The 16,530-nt window shown below is 50.8% G+C and overlaps 1 protein-coding gene across 1 annotated transcript in view; it reads right to left on the bottom strand.

The window, feature by feature from the left end:
- Positions 1–3,798: 3,798 nt before the first annotated feature.
- Positions 3,799–16,530, bottom strand: part of ELAVL1 (ELAV like RNA binding protein 1) — a 37,505-nt gene continuing 24,773 nt past the window's right edge. Inside the window, exons 4-6 of the mRNA XM_041761224.1 lie at positions 12,787–12,940; positions 7,991–8,216; positions 3,799–5,399 (exon numbers count right to left, since the gene is read on the bottom strand). Coding sequence (XP_041617158.1) covers positions 5,075–5,399; positions 7,991–8,216; positions 12,787–12,940 — 705 coding nt within the window. The 3' untranslated portion in view covers positions 3,799–5,074. The remainder of the gene's footprint in view (positions 5,400–7,990; positions 8,217–12,786; positions 12,941–16,530) is intronic.

The raw sequence follows: 16,530 nt of genomic DNA, 5'->3' as shown, positions 1-16,530 counted from the left end.
GGGTCACCGAGCAGGTCCCGGTGCCTTCCCCTCCACACCCTGAGCTGGGCTGTCCCAGGGCTCTGTGGCCTGGCACACGGGGGACAGCTTGGCAGAAGGCAGCTCTCGCTTCCCTAGGCAGGAGGAAGTCAGCTGCAGCTCCGGCCGGCGCTTTACTCAGCTTGGCTGCTTACAATTACACACCATCACCCCTACACCACCACATCTCAATGAGCCCACTTCATTTATTACCAAAATATCACAGAATTCCAGTCATAGTTAACATACAGCATTTAACACAAACCTGATCCCTGGGGAAAGATCTAAGTATTCGGACAATCGAGTCATTTGGAACCGTAAGTAACACCCCAAACCGATATCACTCCGTACTCCAAAAATACGCTTTGAGAGCTTTGGAAACTGAATTAAAATGTCTACACAGCTATGAACAATTGTTTAATAAAACTTTTTCATGTTTCCATTACATGTAAATATATCAATTTGGCATCTCTATAAAAACTCTGAAAATGGTGCAAAAGTTTCATTCTCTTTGAGAAAGCCATTGACAAAAAATATTCACACTTCACTAAAATTTTGAAAAATGGTCTTCTTTCAAAGCTTCTTTATTAATCTGAAATCTTCTGGATTATCAAAATCTAGGTTTGCTTTTTCCTCCTAAAACACTAAAGAACATTTATTCACAAGGATAAAAAGGCAAATGGGGAGATGGAAAACTGAGAAGGGCTTTTTTTTTTTTCTTCCCTGAAAATAATAAAAAAAAGAGCTAGTTACATAAGCATCCTCAAAAGAACACAATGGGATTCATTTTATTGTTGACTTTTGGACAGCAGTGTCATACTTTATTGAAAACAAACCCATGTAAAAACAAAGTTAAAATGAAAAATGGTACCTGAAAAATAAATTATTTTATATAAAACAAATCAATAACTTAAAACACACTAATATACAAAACGTCTACCCATCTACTGTACAACACGGGAACCAGCTGGTCAAGCGCCCCGCCCCCCAGAGCAAGTCACTGGAAACGGAACAGTACATGGTAAAGAGGTGGCCCCAACCAACGGACAAGCCTTTTCTCCTGGTGGAATGCAATAGAGTCCTCAAAGCCGCTGCTCGAGCCGTCGGTTAGCCTAACTTAGGTCCCTGCGGTGACGTACAAATAATTTTTTTTTTAATGACCAAGCGGAAAACTGAAAACTAGGTCACCAAAAGGCTGTGGGAAAATATATGATACAATCATTAAAAGTCAGAGGCAAATCAAAAGGTCTGGAAAGGTGAACCCTGCCGGAGGTCTGGGATTCAGGTTCTACTGCTATCGTAAGCAAGGGTCAATCATCAATGCCACTCAACAGAAAGCACTTGGGACTGGAGTTGGGGGCCGGGCCTGGGAATCTGATGGACAGCAGGAGGTGCTTCCTGAGGAGCTGCCTCAGGTCCCAGAGGTGCCACAGGTCCTGGGAAGGTGGGAGGGCTTTCAGGTGGAGGGCTCGCTCGGGCAGAGGGGGGTGGCTGGGGCAAAGAGACCTTTGGCAGCTTATTCTTACTCTCTTATCCAACCCAGGAAGGCTGCAAAAAGCACAGAGAAATGAAATCAGGCTGAATCAGATGTGAAATGGAACAGCTGGGCGACGTCTGAACTTTGATTTTTCAAGGCCGGCAGCCGGCCCAGGATCAGTCAATGGCCCTAGTTTGGAGGCAAACCAGGACTGAGTTATTGCCAGTAACCGTCTTCGGATTCATCTACTTGGTCTGATCCGGAGGGACTGTCCCCCGCTTCCCGGCCGCCAGCTCCCAAAGCACCAGCTCCCTACAGCAGCACGGGTCAGACCCTGGACGCTGGCTTTCCAGCACTAACCAAGCGCAGACTCTCATAGGTTAAGGCAGCTGCCCTTGGCAAGGGAAGGACTCACCTTCAGGGAACAAAGGCGGCGGGGTCCACCCAGCACCATCTGCCCACAGGCCAAGAAAGCCCGTCTCGCAGCTATTCTGGCAAGATGGTGGCGGGGGGTGGGGTGGGGGTGATCCCAGTCACAGGACGTGCGACTAGAGGCACAGCCAGAAAACCACAGCTTGGCATATTACAACGAAAAACTCAAGAGGGCAGAGCCAAGGCGTAAAAAGTGAGTAATTCAACTGGAACCAGGTTCACAAATTTGGAGCTTCTTAGCAAACAACTATCGGGGGGGAGTTACGCAGGCCGAAAGGAAATTCAGTCAAAGCCTCTTTGGTATTTATGTACCAAACCAAACTTTCGATAAATGAACATCATCTACTCTTTTCATTCCTTTTTTTTTTCACCAAAATTCCCAAATAAAAGGAGAGCACTCATTTTGCGAAATACAAATATGATTGATCTATGTAAAAAACGTTTAAAAAAGTTTCTTTTGGATCGTGACTTTTAAAAAATGGGGTCTTCCTTTTTTGCAAACAAGCCTGGAGAAGGTTTAATGAACTTTTTAGGACACAGGGCCAGCACCTGGTACATCACTGGGAGCGACAGTTGCTTTTCAGGGTTAAGGAACACGTCAAAAGTGACAGCCTTCCACACGCTTGCGATTTCACACTCCCAAGGAAACGCACTTGGGGTTTTAGCTAGAAGGCTGTTCAAAGAGTGGAGCCCGCGTAAAATGAGAATTTTACTCAACTGAGAAACCTCAGGCAGCTTTCAAAGGTTCATCTCCTTCTCCTCTGTGCCAGCATCAGAGTAATCAATACAGGTCGGGTAACAGGGAGGGGAGAGGTGGGGAGGGGCAGGGGGTGCTGGCGTGCAGCCCTCCGTCCCTTCACGGTTTAGGCTTCCGACAGAATTCAAGTACGAAATCGAACACTAGCGAGGGCGGGCAGGAATGTGTCAGGGGAGACCTAAGGGTCGCGTCCAGAACTGGAATCTCATCTCCACTGAGAAGACGCGGCTGGCCCAAGGCTAGCATAACCTGAAAGGCATAGTCTTCCAGGAAAACATCCTGGTCTGTGGTGAAGAGCAGGGAGGCGGGGGGGGGGGGGGGGGGACCCTCTCCTGTGTCGAATCCAGGCAAATGGGCCGTGGCTCTGGGTTCCAGGAGGAGGCACGTAAGCTGGCTCTGACTTAGGATCTGGAAACTTCCGCTGGAGGGAGGTCCTCCATGGCGCGAGGCCAACTCATGGGAAGGCCTCAAGGTATGAACTTGGCCCCTTCGGTGGGAGAACGGCATGACAACATCTCAAGTTGGGGAGGAGAATGCGAGCAGTTGGCAGCCCCTCAACGAAGTCTGAGGGGAACGGGGCTGGGACAGGCAGCCTCAAATTGTCTGGGGGCTTCTCAGAACACTGACCTGCTCGGGAGAAGGCTGTGCCCGATTTTTTTCCACTTAAATAAATAAATAAATAGGTAGGTACGTAGATAAATAGATAAATAATACCACGATTCCATGATATCGATCAACTAAAACTGCCTATGGTTACGTGTTTTAGTCTTATATCAAGGCTAAAAACTGCTGGTACTAAGTTGTCCTGTTTTTGAATCTCTCTAAACGCTAGATATTTGTAACAGTCAGAATCACACTCCCGAGGAGTTGCCCGGAGGTCTGGCCCTGCCACTTCTCAGGTTCTCTCTTTCAGACTCTCCCTACTGGCTCCCCCGTTTTCAAAAACGCCATCTGTGACTGCATACTCCTACGTCACAGGCCTGTAAATGCTTTGTCTTGAGGCAAGTCTTTTTTTTTTCTTAAGATTTTTTTTATAAATCCTCCCTGAATGCTGGCCGTCTGGACCTTACCTAGCCAAAAAGAAAGAAAAGGTAAAATAAAAAACAAAACAAAATTCGAGCAAAACAAAATCAAATTTAATGGTCTTAAATGCAAAAGTAAAAACAAACAAAAAACACAAAAAAGCAAAAGAAAATTAACAGAACAGAACAACCCAAAATGTCAAGGCAGTTATGAAGAGAACTTGGGAGGGTTAATCTTTAAAACTACAAATCAAAGTTTTTTTTTTTTTTTTTTTTTTTTTTTTGTTAATAGATAACTGGCAAGAAGTAAGTACTTTTCTGCTGAGTGTTCATACGAAAGCAAAGTTTCAAAACAAAATCCGACTAAAATAGAAACAAGTCTAGCGCTCACGAGAAGGGATGCGAGAAATACAATGCTCAAATGTTTCTGTGTTCTTAAAATATAGAGCGATCTTAGGCATTCGAGCTGTGTGAACTGCTCTTGGAAAGTGGAGAAATGGTTGGGAACACCAGCGCCCGGTGTGCGGGGCACCGTGCATGCAATGTGTGCACAGAAATTCGGGATGTCAGAGGAGCAGCACGTCTTCAGGCGCGCCCTGGAGTTAGGTCTGACTCTGGAATATACTGGAGTTTCCCTGAAACTCTTTGGTCCGTTCCCATTGGCGCCTGGGCTTATGAAACCCGTGCGTGTCCTTCTCTGGAGGGCCCGGTATGGCCCGGTGTATGGCCCCCCTCCCCGGTGGCGGCCCCCCTGTTGGATGGCCTGCTGCCACTGCCAGGACCGCTGCAGAGCCCCGGGGCTGAGTGAGCAGGAGGTGGCAATGGCACCTGCTTGGGAAAGCAATTTCCTGTCAACCAAAGCAGAAATCGCTTAAAATGTTGAAGCGGTTGAGAAAACGCACACTCAGCATCTGTCTAACGTCTTTAGTTTGAAAACTAAAACTAAAAGGTCATGTCTTTTTTTTTTTTGTTTTTTTTTTTTTGTTTTTTTGTTTTTTATGTTTTTTATCCAGTTTGTGGAGACACCGAATGAAACGAGTGTTAGACAGTCTTAGAAGTTAAAGCATGCTTCAGGTTCACCACCGTCCCGAGGGACTGGTTAGTCAATGCAGTCTACTTAGATTTCTGTTTAATATATATTTTAAAGGAAATAACTTAAGAAACTTAAATTGGTCTAACATTGTGGGATTTCAAACATTTGAACATGTCGGTTGCATCCCCGAGTATAAAAACCTTTTCACTTCTCATTTAGACTAAGACAAACACTTGTGAAAATTGGCGCAAAATGAGATGTACACTAACAAAAAAGTTTCAACTTCTTCACTCTTAATTATCTATTCCGTACAAAAAAAAAAAAGCATGAGCGAGTTATTTGTGGGACTTGTTGGTTTTGAAGGAAACCTGTAAGATTTTGTCCCCCAGGCGGTAGCCGTTCAGACTTGCTATGGCCATGGCGGCTTCTTCATAGTTTGTCATGGTCACAAAGCCAAAGCCTTTGCACTTGTTGGTGTTGAAGTCGCGAATCACTTTCACATTGGTGACTGCCCCAAAGGGGCCAAACATCTGCCAGAGGATCCCCTCATCGGCGTCCTGCCCGAGGTTGTAGATGAAGATGCACCAGCCCGAAGACGCGTTGCCCGGGACATTGACACCAGAAAGCCCACTCATGTGATCTACACCCATAGGGGAGAACCTAGCAAACAGAGAGCACAGCATGCAGGTCAAGGTCATGCGGGCTGGTGCGTCGATGCAGGAGTTGGGGCACGGCTCGGGCAAGCTGGCACCCCCCAATCAGTCCCAGGTGAGAATTCAATAGAGGGGCAATGGGGGGGGGGGTCCTGTTTAGTGATTCCCAGGCTTCCCACATTTAAATAATGGAAGCTTCTCCATGTCCCCCTATGTGTTGTTATAGCCTCAGATCTCCCTAGGGGAAACTCACTCTTCATTCCCCACGTCTTTGCTGTGTTTGGCCAGTGGGGAGGGGGGTGGATTTTTTCTTTCTTTCTCCCCCGGAGCCCCTAATTTTGTACCTTGCCCTCATCTTGACTGCCCTTGTCAGAGGGGTCCTGGGCGAGCGCACACCCCTGTGAGGGGCCAATGCGGGGCCCAGGGAATTCCTTCCCCTAGCTATAGACAACCTTCCACAGCTGATTCACAGCATTCCAGAGGGCCAGGGGCCGAAGTGACGGCTGTGAACCGCAAGTCAACCAAGCTGTACCAATAATGTGGGACCCTTTCCAAAGCAATGCTTTCAGCTGCATAAAAAATAAGCCTTCTACAAATGTGTGGCCATTGCAACAGGATTAAGGGAGACGATAAAACTGTTACTGAAGCCACACGACCCTCTAAAGGTTTCAGAAAAACGGTCTTCAGGTCAGTTTAAGAATATCTGGGTGTGATATAGCATCTGTGGGGCCACGCTGTGCAAGATGTATGAGCTGCTCTAAAATAAAATTGGGCTTTGAGCTGTGGTGTGGCCCAGGGGTGAGCAAGTGCCTCTAAGTGCCATTAAACAGGTTCATTCCTTTGACAGACCAGAGTGACCCGCTCCCCGGGTGTAGCCTGCCTATCCAGGGATTCTTTTCAAAGCAGGTATGAAAGAATCAAGATTACGTGACTGGCTGAGGTTCTTCATTTGCGAGAGCACTCGGAAAGAACCTGCACCAGGATGCCTGAGTTGGTTAGACAACTCAAGCAGCTTGTTAGTGGTCTTAACTGTCTGGAACAGTGACCGAAATGTCACCGAAGTGGGGGCGGGGAAAAACACCCTTGAATTTGTGTGACAGTAGTTGGACTGGTTTTCAATGAAAACTGGAAAGAGGCTCTGACTTTTAATGGGCCTCATTTCCATTTTATGGGAAATCAGACATGGGCCCGAGTTATCGTTAACCTGAATCTTCATGTACCTGTTGTATGGAAAGTAACCTGAGGGCTTATTTTACTATCTTTTACTGAGAGGATTCTTATTTCTGCGAACTAGCATTAGTTGGTTTTTCTCCTGCTTGTGGGAGCTGGTTTCTTTCATCCTGACCACCAGGACGCCCACCTTCCCTTTCTTTTCACTGACGGTACAAAGGAGAGGCTGAACCTTCCTTTATTTGGGGGCTTTTCCTGCTGTAAGAAGAACTGACTGCAAACTCTCCTCTGCTGGGCCTGTCTTCCTCTTACTTATCTGAGCCGGCCTTCTGGTGGCAGGTGTTCCCTCCTGCCCCTCATGCCACCCCTGTTTCCCTCTGCCTCTTCTTCTGTGAACCTGTTTGGTTGCTGAGACCCCTTTCCTGCCTGACCTGCAGTTTCGGCTGCTCTGGTCCCCTTTCTTTTCTGTTCCTCGTTCCTGGGCCTAAAGCCCCCCTTCTCCTGCACCCTTCCTTGGCTGGTTGGTTACCGGGAACTTGCTGCAGGCTGCCGTCCCAGCAGCCCACCTGATGAGCAGTGACACAGACTGTGTTGCTGACCTTCAAAAACAAACTGAGCTCACTTCTGTCCCAGGACACTTCCCCTGCCTTAGTTCTTAAAACTAGAAAAGCCAAGGAGGGAAGGCTAGCTTTGGAAACTGAGCTGAGGTGAGAATTGTGCATGACTAGGTGCTGAAAACAGTACCTCCCCAGATGGCATCTGTGCAGGTGAGCAGGATTTTATTCAACCTCACTGTTTAAAACAAAGATGGAACACCTGCAAAGTTGTAGAGAAAAATGTTCCTAACCTACCTGAGATAAACCCTCATGCCTGTGTTTGAGGTTTCGACCAAAAAAACCCAAAAAACCCCAAAAACCAACAACCCCAATGGGCCCATCAGTCGAGACTGCTACTACTTAGGAGGTGGAACACACCAGAGTGTGGAGCCCAAGCTGCTCACTCTCATTGTCTCTGTTTTACTAGATCCTGGCAACTGGAGTCATTTTCAATCTGGAAAGATGAAGGAATGATGGAAAACCATTCGCCTCCAGGACGGGGCTTTGGAACAGAAGCCATGTGATGTTTAGAGATCACGAGGAACCCACAGGGAGGTGGATGAGACAGAGCTACTTGCGGGCTGTGAGCAGTGGCAGCAAGCTGCATGCCAGGGAGCAGAACGGCTCTCACCTATGCACACCCAAGGCTGTGTCCTCCCGTTTTACACTCTCAGCCCCGCTTGGGTCACCAGACACTGTGTGCTGGAGTGGAGTGCACTTTCCCCTCCCTAGGGGGGCTGGTAGGAGACCCATGGTGATTCTGACCAGCCTACCCAGCCAGCTGCAGGGGGAGGGAGGGCTGGGTTGGTGAGAGCGCCGCCTCCTGACCCACCTGAATCTCTGCGCCTGGTGGTGAACGGGGCCTCCGAACCGTCTGGCAGGCGAGTGGTACAGCTGGGAGAGCAGTGCCACGTTTTTGTTCTGGTTGGGGTTGGCTGCAAACTTCACTGTAATGGGCTCAGAGGAACCTGGGGGTTTATGACCATTGAAACTGGTAATTGCCTCTTCTGCCTCCGACCGTTTGTCAAACCGGATAAACGCAACCCCTCTGGACAAACCTTTTTAACAAACCAACAAAAATGGAGTTAGGGGGGAAAAGGCAAGGATTTTTAAAACTGAAAAGCAAAATTCAAGTCAGTGTACTATGCTTCAAATCAGACACTACCTTCATGAGGTAAACAAAAAGTAAACCTACATACAGAAACAAATGAATTTAAAAAAACATTCATAAAAGGTTAAAGTTTCAGACTTCCTTTTGAGTTGAAGCAGCAGCTACAGTCTCGGTGCAGAAAGATGTCCTGCTGACAGATATTCCAAAGACACTCAAACCTCTTTCTTAAAACAAGCCAAGCTGGAAGACATGCCACCCTCCACCACTCTTTTAGGCCAGGTGCCTGCAATAGCGCAGGTGTGGGGACGTGCACAGGGGCGGCCAGGTGACAAGGTCGGGTCTGAGGGATTGTCCCTGCACTCTGGGGCCCCACTGCCTGCCTTGCCAGCACATCCCAGGGGCGGCTGCTGTGAACAAGGAGCGATGGTGGGTCCTGTAGTCTAGCCAGGCCTTTGCAAGCTGTCGCCTTCCCAGCTGGCCTGACAGAGTCCCAGACTGCTGGGCGTTCTCTGTCATCCCCCGACGTCAGGGAGTCCTGGTAAGCCAGGCTCACCCTGCAACCCTTTCCTCCTGTCCTCGCCTCACTCACCTTTTGGATATTCCATTATAAAGTCCTAAGACTGGTCTAGAATCAAGTGAAGCCATTTGCTCTCCCCTAGAAAACTGCCCAGGCACATGCAGAGGTGCTGACACCTGCCCACAGACTCCCTGGCAGGTAAAGAATCCTGCCTTGGGCCCATTCCATACCCATCCTGCTCTCGCGTGGGAAGGCCCAAGGCCCCCCCGTCGTAAACTCCAGCCACCTTGGGAATCCTGCTACTTAGACTGAGCCACATGAAGTTAAGCCTTCGGTCTCACTATAACCCAATCTCTCGACAGATCCAGAATATGGAACTGGGACCAGGCTGCCTGAGATCCAAGACCCAACAGCTGAAGGTAGTGTCTAGTCCAGCACGAGTGTGAAACCCAAACGAACCAGGGACAAGGAGGAACAGTCACATTCCACCCTGATCCGTCTACATTCTAGGCCTGGTAGGAATGAGAACTATCTCTTACAGAACTTGACAAATGAGGTAGGATTGGGGTGAGGGAATGTGGAGCCGAGGAAGAGGACTGGCTCCATCTCCTGGGGAGAAGAAATAGGGGGTCAAGGGTGAAGGTCAAAGTGCAGTGGAGAGGTGACAGCTGAGGGCCAGTCTGAGCAGTGTGAGTATGCTGTCAGGGCGGGAGTCATGGATGTGTCCTGGGGTGTGAATGGGGACGGGACTGTGAGAGACAGCCCTATCCTAGACTCTTGTCTCGACTGCCACTCATAGCCTGTCTGAAGTCATATTTTCTTCTCCAGACAAAGGCCTTCAGCACGCAGTGAATGACAATTATTAAAACAGCTCAGGGCCTTGGGGCACCAGCTACGTGAGCACACCAGATGTCCCCCAGGCAGCTCCCACATCCTGCCACCCTTCCTTATCCCTTCCCACTGAGTTCTACCAACTGCCCTAAGATGGGCATAGACAGGGTGGGGGGTCTCCCCAGCTGGCCTGAAGGCTGCAAAGGGTCACGGGGAGACTCAGATATGCCAGGTGGGATGTCGAAGTGACAAGTGTCACTGTGAGGCACAGTGGCCCACTCTGGGCCTAGAATCCCATGCCCAGGCCTGACTTGAATGCAGTACTGTGGGCCCCATTCGAGCAACCAGATGGCAGTCAGGGGCCCTCGGGCCAAGGATTCTTCATGTACACCTGTAACATATCATGGATACTCCATAGTGAGTCTGAAAGCACATACTCCAGATCTCCCAGCTGGGAAACTCCCCCTCCTGGTGTCCCCCCAGCAGAGCGCTCTAGGAGGCCACACAGCTTGCTCCTAGTGGCCTCAAGGCTGCCTCCACCCTGGCTCCGTGATTGCTGGAATATAAATTTAAAATCCACACAGCCAGAGATACTGAATTAGTGAGAACAGACCCGGCAATTCACATGTATACCAAGAAAATTCTAGAGTCTGAGCTCATTTTCCAATTTCAGTTCAGAAGGAACACCTAAAAACACAACATACACTGTTTTTATTTACCCTTGAAAGGTATGAATGACAGCTTTGACAGATGGACACCTGAACAGATATTCAACTTTAAGCAACCACAACAGACAGCTGTGGCTGGCTGGCTCCTGCAGAAAGCCACCTTCAGGGAGCGGTTCCATTCTACTGATAAGGACCTTGCAATCAAGCAGAAAGCATGTGTGCAGGTGTGGTTTCCCTGTTTGGTTTTGTAAAACGACTTTCAAATGGAAACTGCCCAAGTGAAATGAAGAGAACCCAAGAAAGAGAAAGTAAGCGTAAGGGAAAATACGTTCACTACATGATCCAATGAACGTACACCTTTTGAAGGGGGGCCTCCATGGTGGTGTTTTTCCCTCTAGTGTTTTCAGAATCAAGAGCAGAGATCAATAAACGACACGATTTCCAGATGAGTAAACTATAAAGTTCACAATTAAAACTGGATAATAAGGCAAAAAAAACTTTAAGTTCTGTCAGCTAAGATTGAGCTTTCTCAAGACAGCTGCCCCATACCTTTTTGCCGCAAGGCACATCACATGGAGGCCAACTGGACACGCAAACCTGCCAACCACGCCCCTCGGGCTCCATGGGTCCCGGCAGAGAAGCCCTGCTGGGTGGCCCCCTCTGGAGCAGAGGAGGGAACAGAGGCCTACAGTCCTGAGGGCTCACCTTTCTAACTTGCCACTTCAACACCCTGGACTAGGGCACGGCTGTGGAAAGGGGGCCCTTGCAACCCCCTCACAGTTCCCTTCCCTCCACCCTTCACAAGGATTCTGAGGTCAGTCCCCTCTCTGGAGCGGCAGAGGCTGATAGGATGCCTGAGAGAGTGAAGCTCCCACAGATGCCACCCTGAATTCATGGCCAAACCTGGAGGGCAATGCTGAGATGCCCCCCTCCCCACCAAAACACCAGCCTTCCAGAGGGAAAGGAAACAAAATGCCCTACAAATGGCTGAGGGGAAACTGTTTGCAGAAGTGACCTCCCTCAGGGTGGTGGGAGCCCTTGGGGAAAGCTCCCTGGGGATGTTCCTGGAGAGAGCCAGCTCCACTTGGTTGTGCTGGGCTGGACAGAGACAAGCAGAGGTAGAGCAAGACGTGTGGCGTGAAAGAAAGGAGGGTCATGGAAGCGGAACGCAGGCCAGCACAGTCACACCATCTGGGTCCCCAGGCAGCCCACTCACGTGGGGCGGGGACAAACACACGCACTGACCAGCCGAAGTGGTCTCAACTGGCACTTGAAGTAAGGGAGCTTTGGGGATCACAGGAAACTATCCTGCTGCAGATCAGAGGGGTTGATACTGGTTAAGTGGGATCCTTACCCCACTCCATCCCATCTCCACCCCAGAGTAAAGGTGCAGAATAGAGGCCACGGTGTGGTCCTTGTCCCTCCAGCACAGCCTGGCACAGAGCAGGTATCTGCACCAGGCACAGGACTTCCCAGGTCTCCTGTGAAATGCCAGCGAGCTGCACCTGTGGACCACACTCCAGCAGGCCCTCCTCCCCCTTTGGCCCCTGGGGACCCGAGCTGAGCTGTCCACTCCTCTCAAGGCAAGGCCTTAGCCCAGCACTGCAGCCCAAGCAGCATGGCCAGCACACGGGAAGCCAAGCTTCCCCAGAGCAGGTACGAGAAGGGAGAGCAGGTGGCAAGGCCTCAGGTGAACATAAGAGAATGTGTGTGCATCGCCAGCCCCAACTGTCACAGGCCAGGAAGGCCCAGCCCACCTGCTCTCTGGGATCTGCTCTGTGGCCTTCGGGGGGCGCTGCTGCTCTCTTGGAAAGGAAGTCACTGCAGAGTTATGACTTCCTGTGACCAACCCACCCAGGGTTCACACAGGGCTGCTCCCAGGGGCAGGTATGTCCTCAGCTCAGCTGCACCTGCCTTCCTCATCCAAAGTCCAAACCCAAGGTGCTAAAGTCCCAGGCTGAGATGACCTAAGAGGGCTGGCGGAGGGGCCAGGATTGTCACTGAGGGGGGATTTACTGCCTTGAGCTCCCTGAGCTTTGTGCTACTGAGGAAGGGCAGCTGAATCATGGAGACTGGAGCTCAGCTCCTCAGAAACAGCCACCTGTGGCTTTAGGCCAGTGGAAAGTGGGGACTCTGGATTGTGAGTGAAGACTGTCCCACACTGCACACCACGTGCCTGCTAGAAGAACAGCAGTGTAAGGCTGACCGGTAGCCTTTGTGACCCATTGACAAGCCAGGCTGGGCCATGTGGGTGCTTGAGGAAGGTGTCAGGATCTCTAAGTGTTTTCACCATAACACGCTGGCCTAACACAGGGGCAGCTTTGCTACCATCTTACCTCCCCAGCCTCATAAAGCAAACACCAAGGTCTTCACATTTTCATTCTGTTCACCCTGGCAGAGTAACTACTGATACTGAAACTCAAGCAGTGATGTGTCTTTCTGGAAATTCTGGCTCCCGCCTAGAGGAAAGCCTCAGCCTGCATCCGGGCCACCCTCTGTACCTGTGGTCTGATCCACAAGGACCCGGGAGTTGATGATTCGCCCGAACCGAGAGAACATATCCTCCACGTCCTTCTGGGTCATGGTCCGCGGGAGCCCACTGATGTACAGGTTGGCATCTTTGATGACTTCTGAGCTCGGGCGAGCATACGACACCTTGAAAACAAAATCACTTTCTGAGGTTAGGGCAGGTATGTGGCCAAAGCTTCGAGGGAGGGGGTTAACTGTTCAGGTGAGAAAAAGCCACCCTTCTGGTGAGAAACCATGCTGACATTCATCATCCGCAGCAGTGCCTGCGAGCAGCTCACCAGGACCGAGCAGTGAGCTGGACACCTGTAGCATTTTCTCGCCTGGACTTTACATCCCAGTGAGGCAGACATGTTTCAGGTTCTCAGGGCCAAGAGACTGAGGGCCCACGGCTGCCAAGAGATGGGGCCACAACTCAACCCCAGCTGTCTCTTCTACTGTGACCTCACCCCTTTCTGGGCAGGGAGTAGGCTGGGGACAGGACCTAGTGCTACCTGTGAGGAGCCCAAAGGGCAACAGGTTAGGGACCTGGATGTCACTTGGAGGGTGACACCCACCTACCAATGGGCAAATTTGCCACCAGATGGGACCTGGGTTGCTGGGGGAGCCCACAGTCCAACACTCGTGTTAGATAGTGTATGACTCCATGCTATTTGGGCCTTTGTTTTGCAGAACTGAAGAAAGCCCGCAAGGAACTTCTGCAGCGGCTCAGATAAAATAGTATGTGTGTGCGCTGGAGTGGGGAGCCTTCAGGGGCCAATGGCACAGGCCTTCGTGCTTTCCCAGGTCAGGGCCATGGCTGTGAATGGCCAGGAGGAGGGATGGGACCGAGGCTACAGCCCTGCTCTCATGAGAAAAGAACAGCTGGGATGGGGGCCCCACCATCTGCAAAGGGGTGGCCTGAAGGGACGGGACTCAATCACACCCAACAGAGTAAGAACTGAGTTAAGAGGCTTAGAAAGGAGGAGGAGGCAGGGAAGGGAACTCCAGAAGGGTGGGGGATTTGGATCTACACCCAATAATGTGTTCCTGAGGGTCACAAGGCCGAGGAGCCGAGGAGCCTAAAACCATAACCAGGAAGCAGGCGCAAGCTCTCAGGTGTCCTTGGGCCACAACGCTCAGGCGTACCAGGAGGGGCAGAGGTGTGGTTCCTCATGCCAAGCACACACACGAGCAGCCTGCCACATATGCGTCCCTTCATTCGTGTGCTTGCTGACTCCACACCTACGCCAGGCCCGAGGAGGGGACAACAGACACCACCTCTGCCAGTAGAGCAGAAAGCAGTCCAGCGGGCGATGGAGAAGGAAAGAGAAATTGTATGTGTGGTGAGAGACAGCCTAGCTTCCCCCCAGAGATGCCGAGGATCAAGGAGACCGCACGTCCGAGGAGAGTAGAAGAGAAGGGGCCCTGACTGGAAGGAGGCCCTCGGGTACCAGGTCCTGTCAGAGACTGGTGGCCTCCACGCAAATGATGCTGCACAAGCCTCACATACCCTGGAAGCTTCCCTGTGCTGTGTCCAGGCCCGAGGCAACTGGGTTAGGCCTACAGTACAGGAACGCTGTGGTCACTCAGTGATGCATCTAAGACCTGGGCCAGGCGTGGCATCATTCGTTCCCTGAGATAGAGGCCACCTGGCCCACAGGGACTCCGCCGGTCCCTTCTCCACTGACGCAGGTGGCTGACCAGTCCACTGGGGCTGAGTCATGCTCCTCGACTTCTAAAGAACAGTGTCAGCCCTTTCTCACACACCTGGGCCTGAACTCCCTGGCTGATCAACCAGCCTGCAGAACCACCACCATCGCCCTGAGTAAAAACCCTTGCCAGAGGGTGTGACTCCAAATGTTGGCTGTCCCATTTTACCAAAGGCCCTGGGCTGTGGCATTGTGTTTCAGGCAGGATGGCTGAAGGGGGAAGGCAGGCCTACCTCCCAGAACCATCCCATCTGGCCCTTTGCAGATGTGTCTGGATGGGGCTGCATTGGGGGTCTGCCCTTGGCTTTTATTTTTTAAAAGATTTTATTTATTTATTCATGAGAGACACAGAGAAAGAGGCAGAGATATAAGCAGAGAGAGAAGCAGGCTCCTCACCAGGGGCCCAATGTGGGACTCGATCCCGGGACCCCAGGATTATGACCTGAGCCAAAGGCAGGTGTACAACCACTGAGCCACCCAGTGCCCCTGCCCTTGGCTTTAATGAAGGACACTGTGGGACACGAAGACCAAGACCGTGGCACTTGTAGAGCGGTGCGGAAGCTGGTACTGACTGATCATCCCCCAGCAAAGTTGAGAGAAAACACCTTTTATGGCCAAATGAGCTTGGACTCCTTTCAACAACAGGTTCTTCAAGGAACATGACAAACCACTATCAAGTTCAAAGTCAGGTCGGCATCCAGGAGACCGCACCAGAACACCTGGCACCGGGAGGGAGGGTCCATGACTGGGTCTAGAGCCTCTTTCCTAAGCTCTTGGCATCACTACTCCCTTGCCCCAAGCAGGGGTTTTCCTGTCACATTCTCCAGAACACTTCCTGTGAAGGGCTGAATCGCATCCCCCAGCATATTCCCATGCTGCAGTCCTAAGCCCCAGCACCACACATGTGACTTGATTGGGAAAGAAGGTCATCATAGATGTAATTCATGAAGATGGAACAGGGTGGGCCTCACATCCAGTAACCGTGTCCTCAGAAAAAGGGGGAGATTGGCCAGAGACACATACAGGCTCCTGTGAGCCCGGGAACACCAGAGATAGCCAGCAACCCCCAAGGCAGGGGAGAACCCAGGACAGATTCTCCCTCATGGCCTCAGAATGAACCAACATTCTGATCTCGGACTTAGGGCCTCCAGGACTGTGAGAGCAAATTTCAGGTGTCTGACACTCGTCACCCACACAAACATCATTTGTGATGCTTTTCTATGGCAGCCCTGAGGAACTACTACATGTCCCCAACCACCTGATGGGCCACAGAGCCCCTTTGCCCATAAGCAGTACCCAGACCCTCCCGCTGTGTGTTTCTTCACTGCATTCATCTTGAACTGACATGCTACATATCTTACTCATTTAACCATGTAGAACACTTGACGAGGGCAAAACTTTTGTGTTTGCTGTGGCATCACCAGCACGTAGAACTGATGCAGTGGATAGCAAGCATTCAGGGAACAATCGTGGAATGAGTGGACAAAAACAGTTGCTGTTATTACTAATAATGCCTGCTTACCTGCACCACCGTCTCCCGAGCTCTGTTCACGGCTAAGCAAAGTCATACTGTTCTGGTTCCTGGTGTTTACCTCCCACATTGGGCTGGGGCAGATGCCTGGCAGCGGTGTTAAGGCCCAGAGCCACAGCACTCATTTCAAACCCTAGCTTTGCCCCTCTCTACCTCTGTGATCTTGGGAAACCTGTCACTACTCTAAACATCAGCTTCTTCAAGCCTAAAATGGGGATCATCTCTCCCAGGCCATGGTGAAGGTAACAGAAACAAGGTATGGAAGGACCTGGCCCATTATAAGCCCTCGACAGGTATTGGCCATGTGAATTACACAGGACTGGTACCTGTGCCACACTCAGCCTGTTGCCTCCACACCCCTCCCTGGGGTTTCCTGGGTTGCTGCTGTAGGGCACAGGGACAGGGAGACTCCTCACTCCCTACTCAGATCAAGGAGTGACACTAGAACCAAAGAGGACAAACTGAATGCTGGCAAGGTCAAGGCACATCCAGGTGGC

This window comes from Vulpes lagopus, chromosome 7 (assembly GCF_018345385.1).
Source record: "Vulpes lagopus strain Blue_001 chromosome 7, ASM1834538v1, whole genome shotgun sequence".
Taxonomy (NCBI): Eukaryota; Metazoa; Chordata; class Mammalia; order Carnivora; family Canidae; genus Vulpes; species Vulpes lagopus.
Note: the sequence above shows the minus strand (reverse complement) of the source record. Positions and strands in the feature narration are given on the sequence as shown.